The sequence below is a fragment of the Mobula hypostoma genome, chromosome 8 (genome assembly GCF_963921235.1).
Source record: "Mobula hypostoma chromosome 8, sMobHyp1.1, whole genome shotgun sequence".
Lineage (NCBI taxonomy): Eukaryota > Metazoa > Chordata > Chondrichthyes > Myliobatiformes > Myliobatidae > Mobula > Mobula hypostoma.
Genome location: NC_086104.1, coordinates 103,799,792 through 103,823,188, shown reverse-complemented (window position 1 = coordinate 103,823,188; position 23,397 = coordinate 103,799,792). Strand labels below are relative to the sequence as shown.

Below are 23,397 nucleotides of genomic sequence, written 5' to 3'. Positions count from 1 at the left end.
GGAGCTCTTGGTTTCTCTTTGTTCCAGTGTGTCCAAGTTTTTAGCAGGGATGAAGTGTGTTATTGTTCTGTGAAAATGTACATTAGAACATTCTGAGTCCCAGGTAATTGAACATTTCAACTCTGAAAAGTACTGGGGTAGTAGAGTGAGGTTGTATCTATAATTGGTTTGGGAGCAGGCAGGGTTGGGTTAGTGACATCTTGGGGACCTGCCATCTTTAGCATCTGACCCAAGTGTATCAGAAAGGCTGTGGAAAGGTGAGGTCTGTAACTCCACTGACAACAAAATGAACTTGAGTTGGAGAGCTACATTTTGGACCCCATATCTAATTAAGGATGTGCTAGGATTGGAGAAGGTCCAGAGGAGGTTTACAAGAATGATCCTGGGAAGGAGAGGTTAAATTATGAGGAGTGTTTGATGGTCCTAGGTCAATACTCACTGGAGTTTAGAAGAATGAAGGGGGGAACCCTACTGAATATTAAAATACAGCATGGATGGAGTGGCCATGGAGATGGTGTTTCCAATAGTGGGAGAGTCTAAGCCTAGAGGGCACATCCTCAGAATAAAGGACGTCCTACTAGAACAGTGATGCTGAGGAGTTTCTTTAGCTGGGGGTAGCGTATCTGTAGAACTCATTGTGTCAGATGGCTTTGGAGGGCAAGTCATCGGGGTATATAAAAAGTGGAGGTTGATAGATTCCTGATTAATCAGGGTGGCAAAGGTTATGAGAAGAAGGCAGGAGAATGGGGTTGAGAGGGAAAATAATTCAGCCATGATTGAGTGGCAGAGTAGACTCAGTGGGCCAAATGGCCTAATTTTGCTCCTGTATCTTATGACTTCCACTACCCTCTAAAATGTTCCAGTAAAAGCAAAGAGAGAGAGCATTGGCACTGGATGAAGGCTGAAAGGTTTGGAACCTAGACTTTCAGTTTAAAGTACAGGATCTCAGACCTGCTTTCTTGGCCTGCTGTTATCTAGTTAGCATAGTCGGGAGAAGGCTTTGATAGAAGTTGAGCTAAGTTATTGCCTTCAGTTTCCTTTCCAAATTTTGGAGTTGGAGATTTGCAGCTCTTCAAGGTCACGTTTACCATTGGCGCTACTTGCAGATGCTGTGACACAGTGGGAGTTAGGAGGAAGACCATAACCACCTTCAGCAGTTTGCAGAGATTTGCTCAGCACAAATTCTGGAGTGTACAGTGAGTGCCGCATGAACACCTTCTGCGGGTTTTCGACTGCACAAAGTTACAAACTGAACAAATTTTCAGCTGTAGATGGAGACTTTGCAATGCTGCTGTCACCACCTGCTCTTATAGACATGATATTTCAGTGGTTGGTGCAGCTGAGTTCCTGATCAATGGTGACACCAAGAATGCTGTTGGTAGGAAATTTTGCAAAGGTAATACCATTGTCTATAGGTTGCCAGTTGTAGCCCATCTCTAATCATAATGCAATCTTGCTACATGCAGGTTGTTAGGGCGTATTCTCATAGCAAATACAAATTTTAACAGCAGCCAGTCTTCAGACCTGAATGTGGAGTGTATTTTGAATTTGAAATGCAGCTCTGAACAATGGTCTTTCACGTGACCACAGAGGCCCACAAATGCAAGAATGTGGTCCAGAGTTGGTGAGAATTAACATTCATTTTGGGTGTCTGGAGTGTGGGTGTGAAGACGGAGGTGTCTGAAAATTAGAGTAATTCATAGGAAACATTGTAGATACATTGTAACTATAGAATTGCCCTTTGATCATTTGCATATAAAATGTCATTTAGTATTGGCTGAGGCAGGCCTGTTCTTCCAAGAATGTTTCCAATGCTGAACAAAACACTTCCACATCCACTACCTTCAGTGCCTTCTGGTGACTTTGTTCACAGTTATGACACAGGTGTGGGCTGCTTTCTGTCCTCAGCAGCCACAAATTGATTTTAATATCTTGTGATCAGTAAACATTCTGATGGAAAAATAACCAAAGCTCCTGAAAAAGCAGCTGAATTGGAGACCAGCACACACTGAGATCATCTAACAAACAAGTAATATGGAGACCGCTCTTTATGTTGGTTCCCTCTTGCATTGTGGGCTTTGCTGAGAATGTTACTGTTTATTTCTCAGTCTCAGCTGTACTTGTAGATTTAGAGGAGCTGAGATGAGCTTACAGAGAGATCCTGGATAAGGCACAGGCGTAGAAGGGTCTCGGCCCAAAACGTCAGCTGTTTATTTCTCTCCATTGATGCTGCTTGCCCTGATGAGTTCCTGTTGCATTTTGTATGTGTTACTCTGGATTTCCAGCATCCGCAGAATCTCTGGTGTTAGTAGAATCTGGGGAGTTCCATATTTCAACCCAGTAATTAAAAAAGAATAGAATTTAAAGTCTGCTTCGATATGAGCTGGAAATGGAAGTGGAGTGAATAGGTCCAAATGATCAAGGTTTACATCAAATCAGCTTTTCAGGATTAATAGCAACCTATTTGTTTGTTTGTTTATTTATTTAATGAGTTAGAACGCAGAATAGGCCCTTCCGGCCCTTCGAGCTGCACCGCCCAGTGCCAACAGCTTTAGGGACCACCTATGGCTTTTGGTACCACATTGAAATAAACTAGAGCAAAAGAATTTTAACAAAGACGAAGATCTTGCTCTAAGTGAGAACTGGAGTTCGATTGTAAACAAGGTGGGAGAGCAGAAACCTGATTGGATGAGGACTAACCGATCAGGAAGGACGGATGATGGGGATATAAATAACCACTGGACTAGACAGGCATTATCCCTACTGAAGAAGGCAAAGTTTGTCATTGGAATATTGGTTAAAATCAATTCCTGTATCTGGCTGGAAGCCTGAGAAGAGTTTATTCATCATACACACCGGAGAGCACTAGGTCCTTTTTCCCTGGATTTAATCCTAGCCTAATCACAAGACAATTTACAATGACCAGTTAACCTACCAACTGGCACGTCTTTGAACTGGAGCAGCTAAAGGAAACCCAGGTGGGCGTGAAAGTACAAACTCCTTACAGGCAGCAGCGGGAAATGAACCCAGGTTGCTAGTACTGTAAAGCTTTATGCTAAACACTGCAGTACTGCGGTGCCCATGCTTCCAGCTACTGCCCTCTGTGTATGTGTAAGCTGATTCAAGTGATTAAAGTTAAATATGCATCCATAGTCCCAAAACAAATGTGCCACAGACACTAATTTTGTGGCCTTATGTAGAGGGAGAGGAAAGTTTAAGAGCAATTGAAGGAGGGGGGTGGTGGTAATAAAATTAATAAAAAGACAAGCAGTGTTATGTCATGTGAGGATTCAAGGGATTCTGTGTTCATGTCTGTGAACAGATTCTGGGAAAGATGTGATGGTGCTGAAATCATTTAAGGGAAGTTGTGGAAGTTGAGGGACTCGTTTTGTAGAATACCAATGTTTTAAAGGAGAATGTAGAAAGCACTGGATTGGAGAACTGCCCGGAGAATCAATGGGAACAATGCTTGGTGAGGTTACGGGCTGGAAAACCAGTCGGCTCTAACAAGTATGCTGGGAATCGAGAGGATGGGGAGAGAGAATGGGCTATTTTAAAACAGGTGGCGTAGGGAGCCTGGGGGAGCCCCTCACAGAACACTGTTGCTATTTTGAACAGAATTTCTATCATCCAATCATGAGCCATTAGAAAATAGTAAAATTACAGAATCAGTTCAGATCGTTTCATAATACCACAAGAATTTTTCAGATGACTGTAGTGGGAAGGGCAGAAGGGAACCATTCCTTGTTACTCTGTTCAGAGAGAGAAAGGAAAAGCCAAGATTAGAAATGAAATGAAATGGAATTTTCAGTTTCTTTTGGACCCACCTTTTCTTCATTCTCTATTTTTTACATACTTAATTTATTCTCTCCTATCTTTTATTTTCTGTGCTTATTTTTTAATTTTTCCTCCCTTTTACATCGTCTCCTTGCTTTCCTGCCTCCACTTAAATCAAGTGTGGAAGGTGGAATGCTCTGTGGAAGGTCACCAGCTAGAAAGACTAACACCATTCTTTTATCTCTTTTCATGTTGGCTGACGGGTTGGTTATTTGGACCATTTTTGGTGTTCATTTTGAATTTCCAGCATCTTTGCCAGATAGTGCCTTCCCTTTACTGTACCACTTCGACCTCTCTCAGTTGATGGAACAAATGCGCCACCTAGTGGAATGGGAAAGCAAAGCACTCTCAGCTGCAGGAGTAGTTGGGCAGGTGCCATCACAACTTTACACCTGGAATTCATATTTACTTGCTGAGAGACAGGCTCATAAGAATATAATAACAAGGGCTGAACAAGTATATATCTGCACATCTATAAGTGGATTGTTTGTTTTGCCACTATATTGCCTACAATAAACATTGTGATATTTTTTGACTTACCTGCAGTACCACAGATTTTTCTATCCTGTGAGTGCAATTCTACATTGGGTTCCCAAAATGAATAAAAACCTTCTCTCTTTTCTTTGCATATGAACTGTGTAGTTTGCTTAGAGTGTCTGCCTGCACTGTACTTTCTCTGTAACTGTAACACTATATTCTGCATTTTGTTTGTCTTTTTACTACCTCAATGTACTTATGCATGGAATGGTGTGCAAACATAAGCTTATCACTGTATCTAGGAACATGACACAATAATAACCTAATTCCAATTGAGGCTACAAAAGGCCAAAGTTCAATACTGCAATTGATCAGCAAAGATTTCTGCTAATTCCTTCAAATTCTTTGCATCTGCTGGCTTTAATTACCTGCACAAAGCTAATGTTTATTTTTGGTGGCATGGTTGTGGCATTGCTGACAACAGCAGGTCCCTCCCCGGTGAGTTTAATGTGTTCTATACATGCTTTGACCAGGAGGGAAATGAAATGACACCAGCTCCCCGAGAGCTTCCGATGAACCTTTCCCCACAGTCAATGCTGCAAGGAAGAGGTCTGGCCCAGATGAAGTACCCAGCCCTGTACTGTGCGAATCAGATGTGGCGGGTACTTGCAGTCATTATTAACCTCTCCCTACTTCAATCTAAGGTTTCCAGCTGCTTTAAGAACACCACTATCATCCTGCTGCCAAAGAAAAATACCGTAACGTGCCTTAATGTTGATCACTCCATGGCTCTGACATCCACCATCGTGAAGTGCTTCAAGGCGCAGATCTTGACACAAATTAGCTCCAGCCTCCCAGACAAACATAACCTACTGAAATTCACCTGTTGAAGAAACAAGTCCACACCCTGGCCCCATCTCTGCAGCATCAATATAATAATTCAAAACAAATGCATCCCCAAAATCCTAGTCCTAGGATGATGCATTTCCCGCAGCAAATGGATTCTTGACTTCCTGACCAGTAGACTGCACTTGGTAAGGACGGACATCAATACCTCCACCACAATTATCCACAACATTGGTGCATCCTCCGCCCACTAATCTACTCCCTGCACATTCACAACATGGCCACATTGTGCTCTAACTTCATCTACAAGGTTGCAGTTGACACAACTGTTATAGACCAGTATTCACAAATATCAGTGAGATGGATTACAGGAAGGAGAAGGACATCGGTGTGACATGGTGGCAAGGCAACAGCCTTTTCCTCAATGTCAACTAAAGAGCTTGTCATTGACTTCAGGAAGCAGGGTGGAGTACATGCCCCTGTGTGTTTCAAGTGGTGATGAGATAGAGACTCTTTACAGCCTCCAATTTCTAGGTGTAAATATCAACAATGGCCTGTCTTGGTCCAACCACATGTTAACAGAATCCACTAGCAGCTCTGCTTCCTCAGAAAGCTAAGGAAATTCAACAATGGCCATTCTACTTACACCTCCTTCCTTTTTATTGGCTCAAATAAAACTCACTCCTGATGAGACTTGCAGTTTTCAAATGACTCAGTGACTATTGATGAATTAATAATTATTGACAATAGACATCTGCAAGTTAATTTTTCAGGTAAAAGGCAACTAAAAATAACTTTACATAATGCTGATCAAGGGTAGTTTGGTTGTTCCCTCATGCCTATTTCACCATTCAGTGAGATTGTAGATGAACTACAACCTAATTCCACTAACCCAACATTTATTGGCAGATTTTTGCCAAAAAAAAGTACAATCTCAGATTTAAAACTAACAATTAATCTGGTGTCAATTGCTATTTACAGTACTGTACCAAATTCTACCATCCTCTGTGCACACAGTCATTGTTCTAACTTTTACACAGATTAAACTAATTCTAGGCTATTCTGAAGCCAACTTTAAAAATTTCAGCAGTTATACCTCAGATCCTTTTTAATGGAAATACAGTATATGTAATTAAATGATATGCCATAACAGAACCTGTTTTATTTTAATAAGATTAGCATTATATGATCAATATAATTGGTAATAATATTAATTGGTGTTGCAAATAATAGATTAATATTCTGACTTGAGCATTGTTTACTGTTTAAGTGAATTGTGCTTTTTGTTTCGCATTATGAGGACCTGCTGTGCATGGTCAGTTTCAGTATTTATACATTATTGTTCATGTACGTAGTATCCTGTTGGACAACGAAGAAGACCGCATTATTCCTAAAGTGCCACCTTGTTCTATTTCCACACTTATTCCTCTGTCCTTTTGCAGAGAGCATCATCATTCACCAAGTGCGGATAACATCGGCATGATGGCTAGTGGAAGCGTCCCGTTGCTGCCTGTAATCGTATAGCACTGTGTTACTGCTGGCTGATCGAAACACTGCCCCAGGCTGCAACCTCCAAGGTTTTTATATGCTACTGATCACATTGGAAGACACTGTAATCATTAACTGTATTTTTTTAAGAAATTGTATTTTAGATAACCTTTAAAGAAACAATCCATCATTGCTCCCATGAAAATATGAAGAGCAATTGATGCACTGTACCAGGATACAGCTCAACTAGCTATCCACCAGAGGGGAAGTGTATTTAAACAGAATCAAAATGTCCTTTTGCATTTGTACACAGAAGATGATGGCATGGTTTGAAATGACCATCGCGCATTAACCAATGCTCTCTTTTAACTGTGATAGGTTAGTCTCCCTTTTAAACACAATGTGCAGGAATAAATGGAATTTCTGTAATTCCGACCCACCCTAATTCAGCAGCCATGTGATGTTCCCTACAGATCAATTATTACCTTTCACGGCATCCTTTGCCAAATGATATGAATAACTTTGGTTTTCTAATGGCACTGCAGCACCTTTATGTACAAAAGCATACTTCCACCTGCCCTGAAATTCTGCAAGTCCTTCTGAATTTTAAATACTGTATGGCAACAATCCAGTTATATCTTATGTCAGAAGTACACCTTCTTGATTGTGTGAGTACTCTGTAGCTGGGTGAATGGTCAGATTGACTGGTTAACACTGTGTTGCTGAGTTTACTTTTTGTAAAGTTATGCTGTAAAATACTATACAGCTGTCTTGAGACGTGATTTTTAAATTGGCTCTATAATGGATAAAACATGCCCTTCAACATCCAAGCCATGGTGGTGCTTTATCCTGAGGGATCGTTTTTAAATATGTTATCAACCCTTTCACTGTGGTATTAAAAACCTGCAGTAAACTATGTCTGACTGCAAGTGCAATTACACATTTTAAACAATTAAAGCCTGTATATTTAATTGAGCACTTTAGTCTTTCTTCATGATTGTAGTTGGTGTTTGAATATCCTTTGGTCTGAGCAATAATAGTTACAATGGGTTTGGATGTGTTCTCCCTCTCCTTTTTTATTGTCCCACTTGTCACTGCCAAAAAGAAACAAGAACATTTATAAATGTTTTGTTTTCCAGCAGATACATAGGCTTCAATATGAAAATGTAACAGAAATATAACTCTATAGGATTTGGTAAATAGGCTGGTAAAAGCACAATTCATGAAACTGATCATTTGTTTGGGACACGGAGTCCAAATTTAATGTCAATTTGCAGCAGTTCAATTAAAATCAATATTCACTTAAACAAGTTTAGTGTCTGCCTTGTCCAGGTGCCCTATGTTATTTATGAAGCAGAATTCTTCATAATTTATTTATTGCAGACTGCCTATTAGTGACATGTAAAGGATCAGGTTAATTTGTGATTAGAGACACGAGATTGCAAATACTGGAATCTGGAACATATTTCACCAATCTAATCTCAACCATTGTATTGCAAAAGATTGTGCAATGTACTGAATAGTTTGAAATATTTGAACAATGAGGTCGTAACTATGCAAACATTATAATCATTAGGGCTCCCAGTGATCTCCAGCAGAACGTCATGAACAAATAATAAGATGTTTGCAGGGTCTTCACTTACCACTTGTTAACTGCCTTTGAACAGGAATGTTCCTGAAAACTGTATGATTGAGACATTTTCTCCAAGCACTGACTAGAAAGCTAAAGGAAACAAAATCTCTGGGGAGTTTCTTCAAGGTTTGATGAAGCATTTTCAATTAGCCCCATACTTTCGCAATACTCATGGCAAAGCAATTTGTTCACTCGTCATGGACAGAGGAACCCAAAAAAGATTACAATGTAGACAACACAATTGTAATAGTTTGCACATGATTCTCAAGGATATTTTATTGCAACTATTTTGCTTCCATTCATTGATATTTTGTATTTTTTTCTTGAATAAATAATCAGTTCTGAAAGGGGGTTGGCTCCACAGTGTAATTGTGACTCTCAATCACAACCAACACTTGTCAGTCAGATTTAGCATAAGGTAGTTTGTCAATTCCTACTTCAGCAAACCATCCACACAACCTTTAAGGTCTCTCTTGCCAGCTGAATGAGTTTCTGTTGCCTTCCTTGAAGGTTTCCCAACTTCCCCAAAGAACAATAATGTTTAAAGGCAAAGTGAAATAAATCTGGAAGGAGGAGACTGTGGAAATAAAAGTGTGCTGAGTGATAGAAACTGAAATGGAAATTTCTTTAAACAGGACTGGCAGTATTAAATACCTGATGTAACATGAAACAAGTGGAGATGCAAAATTGGTTGACGGATCAAATTTAGCCCAATTGGGCCTTACGTTTTGACTAGGTTTCATGTGTAGAGCTCATCTGTATCCATGCCATCAGTTTGCCTGAGGAACAGCTATGGATTGATTCTATGATTTGTTTTATCTGCTTCTGTACACAGGCAGGGGAGAAAGTGCTTGAACTGTTATCAAGCACATTAGCATTTAGTATGTTTGTTACAGCGGCATTAACTTCACTCACGAAAGAAGCTCTTTTAGAAGTGAATGCACCCTGTCTACCTGCTGGCATGACTGGCATTTTTTGACATTTGTTGTTCCCATAATTTGATGAACAGTTAATACCCATCAAATGAGAAACTACCAAGGTTCAGACGTGCAGAAGACAGATCAGAGCAAGTGACTGCCTTAGTGGAGATAATATGAATGTAGGAAGGTGGTGATTTAAGCAGGCTGATAGAGTTTTAAGTGGAAAAGACAAAAACAAACAAGGGTAGTGTTTTTATTTTATTGACAATGAGCAATTCCTAGAGAGGCTCATGAGTTGGGGAGTGCCTGAGGACTTCAGAAACAGTTTCTGTTACAGTTCTCACAAAGAACACATTCAGCATTACAGCATCATCTGCCCTTTATAGTGAAAGCTTTAGTTCTGGAGTATTTTGGAGATTAAGGGAGTACAAGGAGCTTCTCGTGCCCCCAGTTAAATGTTAAACTCTGTCTCGGTAGGCAATGATGGCATATTGAAATAATCAGGATCCATTGAGTCTTACTGAGAGTGTTTTTTTAAAGAGGTGAAATAAACCTTTTGAATTTGCCTCTCAAAATCCTGTGTTAGATTAAGCATTGAGCATTGCTTAATCTAACCTGATTAATATACCATGTGAGGAAGGATGTCATAGGAACAAGGGAGATGCACAGGATACTTCCTTAAAAGCAATTCTGTGGTAGTCTTCAAAACATCTATCAATTTTGGCAGAAATATACATATAACTTTTAATGGTACTTTATACCATAGTAATTAGTCCTTAAACCAGATTTTCCAATTTGAATGTAGACTGCATGAAGACAAAGTGCGACTCCTGAGGTGCTGCTCTTCTTTGCATTGAGTAAATCAAATCTGTTCTACCATTGTTTTCTGATTCTAAGCTTGATTCAATGTCCTGGTAACATAATTAATTTGGGTACCCATGATTCAAGGGGCTTGGGATGGACCACACAGGTGAATTTTAACTTATTACGTCAAAGCGATGTACTAGCACACAGGTTTGAGGCTTCCAGAGAGAGACAATAGATAATAGACAATAGACAATAGGTGCAGGAGGAAGCCATTTGGCCCTTCGAGCCAGCACCGCCATTCACTGTGATCATGGCTGATCATCCACTATCAGTATCCAGTTCCTGCCTTATCCCCATAACCTTTGATTCCACTATCTTTAAGAGCTCTATCCATCTCTTTTTTGAAAGCATCCAGAGACTTGGCCTCCACAGCCTTCTGGGGCAGAGCATTCCATATATCCACCATTCTCTGGGTGAAAAAGTTTTTCCTCAACTCCGTTCTAAATGGCCTACCCCTATTTCTTAATAGAGGTAATAGAGGAAGTTGATAACTTTATTAGGTATCTCCTGCACCACTGTGTGTATGTTCAGAGTCTTTTGCTGCAGTAGCCCATCTACTTCAAGGTTTGATGTGTTGTGCATTCAGAGATGCCCTTCTGAGAACCACTGTTTTAACATGTGGTTATTTGAGCCATTGTGGCCTTCTTGTCAGCTTGGACCAATCTGGCCATTACCCTCTGACCACTCTCAGTAATAAAGCATTTTCACCATCAGAACTTCCGCTCACTGGATGTCTTTTTGTTTTCTGCACCATTCTCTGTAAACTCTGTTGTGCATGAAAATTCCAGGAGATCAGCAGTTTCTGAAATACTCAAACTACCCCATCTGGCACCAACAATCATGTTTCTATGTTTCTATGTTTCCACAGTCTAAGTCACTTAGATCACAATTCTTCCCGATCCTGGTGTTTGGTCTAAAAAAAACACTGAACCTCCTGATCATGTCTATATGCTTTCATGCGTTGAGATCCTGCCACGTGATTGGCTGATTAAATATTTACATTAAGGAGCAGGTGTACCTAATAAAGTGGTCACTGTGGGTAGACTGGTTAAAAGAACAAACAGTGGTAAATGGATTTAATGGAGATTTCAAAGTTGCCTTGCAGTTAGCTTTTACAAAACCAGCCATTATATTGCCACTTCAGAATGCAAATTCAAGTGCCTAGCTGGATTGCTAAAGGTGTGGCATGTGTAGCGGGTAGAGTTGTCAAACACAGCATGTGTGGTAAATAAAGCAGGGTAGAAATTCACTCCGTCATGTGCTGAAGTCACCTAATAATGCTTGGAAATTCATTTCAGAAGCAGAATTTAGTTTCCGTACCTTGCGTATAAAAGGAAGGGTAATTTCTATCCTTCATTTTTTTTTACAATGAACATTTATACTTTAACTCTGAAAACTGTTTTGATACTGGTTAGAAACTAAAAATGGAACTGAGCGGTGGTAGGAGCATTAAAGGAAATGTTGAAAAATGAGTCGGGACAAAAGGTTTAATCAGAATTTTGAAGAAGCTGAGATAGAGAAGGGTAAGGGCAATGTTTGGAGTGGGGGGTGTCCAAGACAAGTATTGGCCTTGGCATTGAAAATATGGAAGTTAAAAAAGCTAAAATTATCAGGTCAAAGTTTAAAGATCCAGAGGTAAGTAACAGAGGGATTTGATAATGTGATAAAGGTACTAATATTCACTGCAGTTGAGATAAAGGCCCTATGAAGATGACGTAGAATGTAAGGGAGGTGAGTTCAGTTTAAGAGATATAGACAGAGTTAGCAGAAAGGTGGTAAATGCAGTTTTTATGGAGGTTAGGTGGGGGAACGGGGAAATGCTGTGTTGGAAAGCAAAGCAGATAAGGCAGCTCATTGATGTGTCAGTTATGTACATGACCTTCCCCACAGCAGTTTTTCCCACTCAGCATGATCTCAAGATAGTGTGTGTTACAGAAGAGGCCTTGCACACCAAACACTGCAATTAGGCCTCTTGTCTGTGAACTTCTGCCGCTGCAAAGAGAGGAACTGGTGAAGGGAGTCAGTAAAGGACAAAGTGAGACAGAGAGGAGGATGACAAAGAGCATTATACCCCAGTGCTGGGGAGCAATCATTTAGGAACGGATTGGGAAGTTTCTTTGGAATGCGGTACAGGGGGTGTGGGACCACAGTAACATTGGCCGGCGGGATCACAAATACAAATGTACGATTAGGCCCAGAGTCAAGAGGAAGTGCAATTATTGCAGATACCGTCTGAAACCAACAATATTAAATTATCTAAGAAAGTATATTATCAGGCATTCTAACTGATTTACACAATAAATAGTCTAAAAAAATTTAAATCTATCGTGATCCATTGGAATTGAAAGTCTGTGTCTGTAAAATTATTTGATGTATAATTGTGGATTAGATTCAAAATTACTTTAAGGCTAAATGAAACTGTTCACTATCATAATTACTCTCAAGGATGAATCAAATAGGATATTTCGCTTCAGAAAGAAAGCAATATGCAGGCTCAGTGGGTGTCCATGAGACCCATTCCCAAACAAATGCCAATCACAGTAACCACCTGGGGCTTGTGGCTGGTAGAGAGAGAGGTGAATGGTTTGTGTTTCTGTTGTCTCACTTTCCTCAAATGATGGCAGGGCCAACAGCATGGGACAGAACCATCTCACGTACTCATCTAGCACTGCACAGGGGGCAGCAAAAATATAACTGATGGGATATACAATTTACTGTTGTATTTTAATGAGTTTTAAATGTTTCTTTCATCTACATATTTCAATCTGATTTTAATGTTTGGGGAACAAAACTGACAAATAAAACCTGGGAAATTTGCTTAACATAAACTAATTTCAAAATGCTGCATAATAAGAGATGGAGGTGGCAGGGAGAATGTAATCTGCGTAAGTGTGAGGTGTGGCTCTTTGGGAGGACTAATGTGGGTGGGCCACACACAGTCAGTGGTGGAATTGAAGAACCGGACTTGGAACACAGCTTACGGGATACTTGCCTTCATTAGCCAGACCTAGAATGTAAGAGCAGTTGGTTACGGTACAATCTTTATAAAATATTGGTTAGGCTACATCTGGAGTAATGTGCACAGTCATGATCACCACATTATTGGAAGGATGGGATTGCACTGAAGGGGTTACAAAGGAGTTTGTCAGGATGTTGTCTAGGATGGAGTGTTTCAGATTTGAGAGACTTGGTGTGTTCTCTCTTAAGTTGGAGCGGTCTGATTTGAGGTGTACAAAATTATAGGAAAATCCATGGACGTGAAACATTTTTCCCATAAGAGAGGAGTCAAAAACTAATGGGTTAGATTTAAACCAAGGGAAAGGTGGTTTAGAGGGAATCTGAGGAAGAATTTTTTCAAGCAGAAGGTGATGGTAATTTGGAACACAATGTCTACAGGGGAGGTGGAAACAAGTAACCTCTCACCACATTTTAAAAAAACATCTGGATGAGCATTTGATTTCTCAAGGCATTGTAAGCTACAGACCAGACCAGACCATCGGCTGTTCAAGGGAGTTATCGTAAATAGGTAACTGGTAGTCGGCATAGAGAGGCTATGCTGAAGGACCTGTTTTTGAGCTGCAGAAGTCTGAATACATTCCTATTCATTAAAGGATGTTGGTGGCAGAATTGTAGTTACATGTTTTTTGCAAGTGGGAAATATTGGCATGGCATTATTATTGCCCAGTTGTTCTTTTCCACTCCAAAAAAGCCAGCAATGGGTAGTCTTGGTACACTGGTGAGTACTTTGTGATAGTGGTCACATAGGAAACACTGTTAACTTTAACTGTGTTTCAGACAAACTTGACGTTATCAAACTTGAAACTAATGTGTTCTCCCAAGGACAACCTGTGAGAAGTCAGGTCTGAGACAAAGCCCAGACTGGTGCAAAATGGCCTATGAATTAATGATCAAGAGCTGGGACACAGGGTAGTCCATATAGTGTATTTTTTTGGGTGCATGGATACGATGAGCTGAGTGATTGCCTTCTGCGCCATAAATTTCCAAGATTTCTATCCAGCTTGTTTGGTTTTAATTCTTCTCAAAATCAAATGATCTGCTAATTGGTTTCCTTAATTTTACCAGCAGTGACTAAAATGGTTCATTTTGTCTGTGGTCACTTTCAATAAGTTTACTGACTTAGATCAGAAAGCTGAATGCTTGATGTTGCAAGATGTGACTAAAATAAGAATTACTGGCCGAGCATCATTGCCGAAGGATCACAAGTTATTGATTTACCACAAGTCCTGCAATTTTACATTGTTAGTGCCAGCTTTTATTTTCTCTCCTAAATTGCTTTACTTCTACTTGATGGGGTAATTGGGTTGCACTAGTCAACAAATAATTTTGAAATATTGTAAAATCCAGTGAAGAAGTCACTGCCCAATATCCCCACATACCCTGTGATTTTTAAGAGAACACCTATGGATTTAAAATATATTTAGCTTTTCCCCTATAACCTTAAAATCATAATTTCCAACAAAGTTTATCATGTATAATCAGGAAAAAACAGCCATCATCTAGATGAGCTTTTTAAAAAAAATGTCTAAGTTGCATCAGTATAGATGTTCCACTTGCCTCCTATCGCCCATCCCCAAAAAACTGCTTCTTTTGGCCCTTTCCATAAGTTCACAGAATGTAGACTTCTACACTGGATTTTGCAGTAATTCATTTCTGATGAAAAAGAAACAACATGTTTTGTATACCTTGAGAACCCATGAAGGGAATGGTCAATGTACTTGTACTGATGTGTATAGATATTTTCTTATGTATTTACTATATTGAATAAAACATTTCATTTAAATCCAAAATATTCTATGGAGATTTTATAAAAACCATTTGACAAGTCCACTACTAAGCAACTAACAACTTTTGAATAAATGCCTATCCTTCCCAATATATGTTTTGGAAATTTGATGTAATGTAATAGACAATACCCACACCAAGGAGCAATTGATGTCACAAGGCAAACTACCATTACAAATTGCCCTTGTAAATTCAAGTTTTGAAATGTCTTCAGGTCAATATGCTTTCAATATATATTCACCAAGAAAGATGTACTGAGTGATGTGGAACCAGACTCTTTCAATACAATAGCAGCCATTGGAGGAACAATCTGTCAGGGAAAAGATAGATGACTTGCAGAATGCTCTTGAATAAATGCATCTTTAAAAAAAAAACTCCATTCTGATGGATCAACAAAGGACATTTTCTCATTTTCCAACCAGTATCAACAAAATGCTGTATAACTAGATATTCTGTTAGAAGCCTAATTGTTACATATGCCCAGAGCAAGAACTACTATGATTTCTTAGTAGTTAGCTTGTTAAATGGTGTACTGAATCAAATTAGTAATGGTACATGTGGGAGCGACAAACCCAGATGAAAGTCATACATACTTGAAAACCTGTGCCCAGAAGAGAGTGCCTCCCACACATTAGAGGCCCAACTGATTCACTGCACAACTGACTGGCCACATGCGTACTTGCCACATTCTCGCAATCCATTTGATACGGTACACTAACCACGGGGAAATGCTGTATGCACACCTCCACATTACTGGCTGATTTGATGACCACTTTGCTGGTCTTTCTCTGATGTTTTGAGGTGTTTATCATAGCTTGTCTTTTGTCTATGCCACACATACACGGGGCAGAATTCACAGCAACACAACCTGACCTGACCTACTTCCAGTTTTTTGGTTTTTATCAACAAACTTCATTTTCTGCAGAAGACTATGCAATTACATTGGAGACAGGGCTGACTTTTCATATACCCTCCCTAGGAGGTGGCATGCTATGGGAAGTGATATCCTAGATCCAGATTGTTGGGGAAGGTTGGTGAAGGACATGACTCTTCCAGATATTTAGTGTAAGATCCTTCCTTTCCTGTGCATAGCTGATAAAAACAACAATGGCTTGCACCTTAGGCTCCAAAATCAATGACAGAAGTCAAGGTTATCTTGGCTCTTGATAGGAGGCAATAAAGATGGAACAACTTCCTACTGTTTCTCCAGTAACCTGAGTGAGGGTAATTGAAAAGAGGCTTGGTGCAATGGCACTGTCTTGCCTGGTCCCAGTCTAGCCTTGGATTGGCTCTGCATGTATTTTCCCCTGGCATTATCACCATGTTATTGGACACAGACAAAAAATCAATCAATGAAACCATGAAGCAATACTTTTTATCTCACCAGCACACTTTTCCATTTATGAGTGGCAATAATCACAAGTACTCTGCAGTCTGTTCTGCAAACTGAATAATCCTGAAAGCACAAACTAGATGCTGATTATGAACCATATAACCATATAACAATTACAGCACAGAAACAGGCCATCTCAGCCCTTCTAGTCTGTGTCAAATGTTTACTCTCACCTAGTCCCACCTACCTGCACTCAGCCCATAACCCTCCATTGCTTTCCTGTCCATATAGCCATCCAATTTAACTTTAAATGACAATATCGAACCTGCCTCAACCACTTCTGCTGGAAGCTTGTTCCACACAGCTACCACTCTCTGAGTAAAGAAGTTCCCCCTCATGTTACCCCTAAACTTTTGCCCTTTAACTCTCAACTGATGTCCTCTTGTTTGAATCTCCCCTGCTCTCAATGGAAAAAGCCTATCCACGTCAACTCTATCTATCCCCCTCATAATTTTAAATACCTCTATCAAGTTCCCCCTCAACCTTCTACGCTCCAAAGAATAAAGACTTAACTTGTTCAACTTTTCTCTGTAACTTAGGTGATGAAACCCAGGTAATATTCTTGTAAATCTTCTCTGTACTCTCTCTATTTTGTTGACATCTTTTCTATAATTCGGTGACCAGAACTGTACACAATACTCCAAATTCGGCCTCACCAATGCCATGTACAATTTCAACATTACATCCCAACTCCTATACTCAATGCTCTGATTTATAAAGACCAGCATACCAAAAGCTTTCTTCACCACCCTGTCCACATGAGATTCCACCTTCAGGGAACTATGCACCATGATTCCTAGATCCCTCTATTCTACTGCATTCTTCAATGCCCTACCATTTACCATGTAGGTCCTATTTTGATTAGTCCTACCAAAATGTATTGCATTTACATATCTGTCAATCCTTTTGGAGCCAAAGTTGGATTAAGAGTTTTCAAATCTGTAAGGATTGCTCCTGATTCCTAATAAAAAATTGGTTATTACTCAAAGCAAATTTTCAAAACATCTTTATTAAACCAGCATTCTTTTAAGTGTTAAAGTAGTAAATAAAAATACAAACTTATTATCTAAGCTATGTTACTAGGCAAAATTATTTATCCGTATTAGTTCAGTGGATGTACTGTGCAGTAAATATCAAGACTCTTACGATTCTATGCTATTAAATGACTTCCCTGGAACATTTGTAGGTGGAGTGTGGTGGGATGGACAATTTAGTAATTACTTTCTGAGCTAAGATTGGAGGAAATCAGCACATGAGTAATTAAGTAAAAGCAAATCCATTTAATAGTGAGGAGACTTTGATGTTAGCAGCTCAATGGAATCAATAAACTCCAAGAATTTAATCTTCTAGTTTAATATTAGGCTTCCCTTAGCAAAATGATTCTTTGTATCATCACCCCTAAAGCCAAGGAGTGTTCTCCCTGTGACCACATGGCTTGTCCTTCTGGCTCCAGTTTCCTCCCTCATCCCTGTAATGTTCTAACTGGAAGAATAAATGACAGCTGAGTAGGATGATGGGAGGACAGAGAGAGGGGAGCTAATTGGATCTGAAAGAGAATAGGTTACAGAAAAATAAGTGAAAGGGGACTGGTCAGAGCCAGCATCAACAATAATAGAGGACATGGAAGCAAAAGTGATTCTTGGCAATTTAGTCCCTTAAGGCTCCTATCCCATTCATGACTAACCTTTCCATCCACCTCACTTTCTTGCTCTAATTTCATTCCCCCTTCATATCTAAAAAAAAACGTTTACTCTCTTTCTCGAATATACTCAAGGACTTTGACTCACACACCCTTAGGTGAAACAAATATCTTCTCACTCTGTCCCAAATGAACAAACCCCTATTGTGAGAATGTCACAGAGTTACAGAGCACTACAGCAGAAAAACAGGCCCTTCGGTCCATCTAGTCCATGCTGAACTATTATTCTGCCTAGTCTCATCGACTTGCACTTGGACTTCAAAGTTCCAGGTAAGTTTATTATCAAAGTTCTATATATCATCTTATATAACCCTGAAATTCATTTTCTTGCAGGCATACTCAGTAATTCCAATCACCATAATAGAATCAATGAAAGACCACACCAACAAGGTGACAAGCAGTGTGTAAAAGCCAACAAATTGTTCAAATGCAAAAAAAAAGAAAAGAAATAAAGAAAAAAACAATAAATAGAGAACAGGAGATGAAGAGTCCTTGAAAGTGAGTCCTTAGGCTGTGGAAACAGTTCAGTGATGGGGCAAGTGAAGTTAAGTGATGTTATCCACTCTGCTTCAAGAGCCAGATGGCAGCAGCAAAAACAGAGTATGACCTGGGTGATGGGGGTCCCTGCTGATGGATGCTACTTTCCTGTGACAACTCTCCATGTAGATGTGCTCAATGATGGCGAGGGTTTCACCCATGATGGACCAGGCCATATCCACTAAGGGCTTAGGTGTTTCGATCTCCCTCCTCCATACTGATTCATCACCACCTTTGATTTGGCCAATGACAGTGGTGTCGGCAGCAAGCAGAAATACGGCATTAAATATTGCACAAGAAAAGAAATGAAGGCTTTGCCAAACCAGTTTAATGGTAGTGACAAGAGTGAAGCAAAGACACGCGAGTCCACTAATAGCAGAGATGGCAAATGCTAAAATATCGAACAGCGGGACAGCAGCAGAGAATAGAGGTAAGGGGAGAACTCCCACTGAAGAGAGAAAATGATCATCTGCCAAGTCTTCCTCTACCCCTTCTGCTCACTTCTCTATACTGGCTCTCTCCCCCCTGTTGCTCAGTCCTGAGGGGTCTGGATCCAAAATGTTAACTGTCTGTTTCCCTTCATGTTACTCCCTGATCCACTGAGCTCCTCCAATGCTTTGAGTGTGGCTCTAGAGTTTCTTCAGCAGACTGCTTGTTGCTATCATTTATATATTGTTTGACTGAGTCTCCACGGTTCTCTTGAGTGGAGAATGAAAATCTCACTACTCTCTGGGGGAGAAACTTTTTCTCACCTCTGCCTTCAATGGCCAGTGTTTGTGGCTGTGATCCCTGCTTCTAGATCTCTTGCCTGTGGAAATGTCATAAGAAAATAAGAGCAGGAGTAGGCCAGTCAGCCCTTCAACCCAGGTCTTTCCTCCTTCTCCGCACCAATTCCCCAGTTTCAATTCCCTGATCTCACTCTACATTCACCCCCACTTTTTCTCCCCTCTCCCCTTTGCCTTCTGAGCCTCTGGTTCTCCCATTTTTTGTCCCCTTCCCACCCTCGCCCCAGCCCCCTTCTCCCATCTTTGTCCCCTGACCACTCTGGGCCTATGCACCAACTTCACACAGAGGTTCCATCACGACCCCCACACACATCTGTTCCAGCTATCGTTCACCTTTCCCTTCACCCCTAGTGGTTCCCATTCTCACCTTTGCTTATCTGAATTCAACCCTTTCTGCTCCTGTTATCATCTTCACACTCTCCTCACTCCACCTGTCTCCATCTGACTTTTTCCTCTCTCTCTTTCCCTCTCTGTCTGCCTCCATCTATCATTCACGGTTAGTGCATCACTATTACAGCTCGGGCCGTTCTGGAGTTTGGGGCTCAGTTCCAGTGCCATCTGTAAGGAGACTGTACCCCCTTCCCTGGGGAATGTGTGGCTTTTCCCTGGGTGTTCTGGTTTCCTCCCACAGTCCAAAGATGTATCAAGTAAGTTAATTAGTCATTGTAAATTGTCCCATGATTAGATTGGGGTTAATTAGTGTTGTGGGGTTGCTGAGGCTGCATGAGGCCTACTCTGCATTATTTTGCTAAATGATGGTTGGGCCGATCGTGGATGTGACGTCCGAGCTGTCTGTGTTGGATACGCAAGCCAGGGCAGTACGATATGAAGACCCAGGGCAGTACGACACGATATGAAGAGCCAGGGTGGTACGACACGATACGAAGAGCCAGGGTGGTACGATATGATATGAAGAGCCAGGGCGGTACGATACGATATGAAGAGCCAGGGCGGTATAATACGATATGAAGAGCCAGGGCGGTACGATACGATATGAAGACCCAGGGCGGTACGATACGATATGAAGAGCTAGGGCAGTACGATACAATATGAAGACAGTACGATACGATATGAAGAGCTAGGGCAGTACAATACGATATGAAGAGCTAGGGCAGTACGATATGAAGAGCCAGGGCGGTACGATACGATATGAAGACCCAGGGCGGTACGATACGATATGAAGACCCAGGGCGGTACGATACGATATGAAGAGCCAGGGCGGTACAATACGATATGAAGAGCCAGGGCGGTACGATACGATATGAAGTGCCAGGGCGGTACGATACGATATGAAGAGCCAGGGCGGTACGATACGATATGAAGACCCAGGGCGGTACGATACGATATGAAGAGCCAGGGCGGTACGATACGATATGAAGACCCAGGGCGGTACGATACGATATGAAGAGCCAGGGCGGTATAATACGATATGAAGAGCCAGGGCGGTACGATACGATATGAAGAGCCAGGGCGGTATAATACGATATGAAGAGCCAGGGCGGTACGATACGATATGAAGAGCTAGGGCAGTACGATACAATATGAAGATATAGAACATAGAAAAGTACAGCACAGTACAGGCCCTTCGGCCCACAATGTTGTGCCGACCCTCAAACCCTGCCTCCCATATAAGCCCCCACGGTACGCTATGAAGAGACAGCTGTTGCCCATGTAGCAGGCTCCCCCTCTTCATACAGGTAATGAATCCAAATGAACGACAACATTGCAGGAGTTGCCAGTCAGTGCTGAATTCGACGTAAGACTGTCTTCAAAGCTCAAAGCAAAATTTATTGTCAGAATGCATACATGTCACCACATACAACCCTGAGATTTTTTTTCTGTGGGCATAATTAGCAAATCTATAGAACAGTAACTGTAAACAGGATCAATGGACAACACACTGTGCAAATACAGATATAAATAAATAATAAATAATGAGCATGAAATAACAAGACAAAAGAGTCCTTAGATGAGTGTAGTTATCCCCGTTTGTTCAAGAATCTGATGGTTAAGGGATAGTAACTGTTCCTGAACCTGGTGGTGTGAGTCCTGAGGCTCTTGTACCTTCTACCTGATGGCAGCAGCCAGAAAAGAGCATTGCCTAGGTGGTGAGGATCTTTAATGATGGATGCTGCTACCTTGCTACCTGATGGCAACGTTTCATGTAAAAGAGCATTGCCTAGGTGGTGAGGATCTTTAATGATGGATGCTGCTTTGCTACGGCAACGTTTCATGTAAATGTTGGAAGGGTTTTACCCGTGACGTACTGGGCCGAATCCACTACTTTCTCTAGGATTTTCCTCTCAAAGGCATTGGTATTTCCATACCAGGCCATGATGCAGCCAGTCAGCACACTTGTCACCACACATCTATAGAAGTTTGCCAAGGTTTCTGGTGACATGCTGAATCTCTGCAGACTCCTGAGGAAGTGGAGGCGCTGCCGTGGTTCGTTCACAATTATATTTATATGATGGGTCCAGGACAGGTATTCTGACATACTGACACCCAGGAATTTAAAGATACTGACTCTCTCCACCTCCGATCCTCCAATGATTACTGGCTCATAGACCTCTGGTTTCCCTCTCCTGAAGTCTACAATCAGTTCCTTGGTCTTATTGACATTGAGTGAGAGGTTGTTGTTACCACACCACTCAGCCAGATTTTCAATCTCCCTCCTGGATGCTGATTCACCACCACTTTTGATACAGCCCGCAACAATGGTGTCATAAGCAAAGCAGTACATGGTGTTGCAGCCAGATTTTCCCTCAGGGTTCACTCCCAAGCCTTCCCCATGAGTGGGTGTAGCCACAAGGCAGCGGAGGTCTGAGAACCGAGTCCTCCTTCTCCTAGATGAGCTGCCAACCACGGCTGACAAGCTCCATCTGCCCAGAGCGACTGGTTTTAAGATGCAGGTAACCCACCTTTGCCCCTTCTCCTGTCAGTAGAAACGGCTCCTCTGGACTTTGTAGCTAAGTCACACGTGAAGGTCAGGAGCTGGACTTGGTTGTCAGAGGCTATTTGAAATGCACACCACTGGAAGCATGGAAGGTGGAGGGATCTTGCCCCACTCAGACCCCCGGCTGTAATAACTTTAAGAAATCCGAACAAAAGATAAGTAAATTCCACTGCCCTCCCCCACTCTCTTCCCCTACCTGTCACTACCTGCCTGTCATTTTACACACCTCCTCAGTCCATCAATCGCCTTGGAATCCTCTCTCACCATTCCCTTTCTCCAGTGCTGGCCATCTCGCCTCCCCTTTTTTAGTCCTGAGGCAGGGTTTTGACCCAAAATATCAACAATATCTTTCTTCCCACTGACACTGCTGACTTCCTTCATCAAACTGTATGCTTCTTTATCTACACTGTCCTGTCCCATAAAATGTTGTATGGTTCAGCTCTTTTTGCACCTTCAGTAATACATTGGCATTTCACTGCATAAACACAGGAGATTCCATACATCCTGGAGACTGTTTATTTATTTAAAAAGACAGCATGTAGTGGCCCCTTCCAGCCCTGTGAGCCATGCCACCCAGCAAACCCCAACAAACCCGACTGGCCCTAATCTAATCACACGACCATTTACAATGACCAATTAACCTACCTGGTAGGACTGGAGGAAAACCAGGAGACTCCTTACAGAATGGCACAGGAATTGAACTCGGAAATGTGAGAGCCTCGCACTAACTGCTATGCTCCTGTGGTGCTCATTCTTGAGGAACACTCAAAGTGCTGGAAGAACTCAGCAGGTCAAGCTGCATTTGTGGAGAGGAATCAACAGTTGATGTTTTGGGCTGAGACTCTTCATAAGACACAAGACATAGGAAAAAACACACAACGGGGAGGAACTCAGCAGGTCCGGTAGTACCTATGGAAATGAATAGATAGTCACATTTTGGGCCAAGATACTTCTTCTAGACTGAGAAGGAAGGCAGAAGATGCCAGAATAAAAAGGTGGGGGCAGGGGGAAGAGGCTAGCTGGAAGATGATAGATGAAGTTCAGTGGGTGGGAAAGCTCAAGGGCAGAAGAAGAAGGAATCTGACAGGAGAATATAAGTTGTTTCTTTTTTCCAGATGAGTCGATTGAAATGTTTGTTCCTTTAAGACACAGGAGC

At 41.3% G+C, this 23,397-nt stretch overlaps 1 protein-coding gene across 6 annotated transcripts in view; it reads left to right on the top strand.

Annotated features, from left to right (window-relative positions):
* Nucleotides 1-14,868, top strand: part of LOC134350811 (filamin-A-interacting protein 1-like) — a 354,727-nt gene extending 339,859 nt beyond the window's left edge. For all 6 annotated transcript variants that reach the window (XM_063056514.1, XM_063056513.1, XM_063056515.1 and 3 more), the window contains one exon: nucleotides 6,603-14,868. Coding sequence is in view for 1 of the 6 variants with exons in the window: in XM_063056516.1 (XP_062912586.1) it covers nucleotides 6,603-6,643 (41 nt within the window). In the remaining 5 variants the exon portion in view is untranslated. The remainder of the gene's footprint in view (nucleotides 1-6,602) is intronic.
* The last annotated feature ends 8,529 nt before the right edge of the window (nucleotides 14,869-23,397 follow it).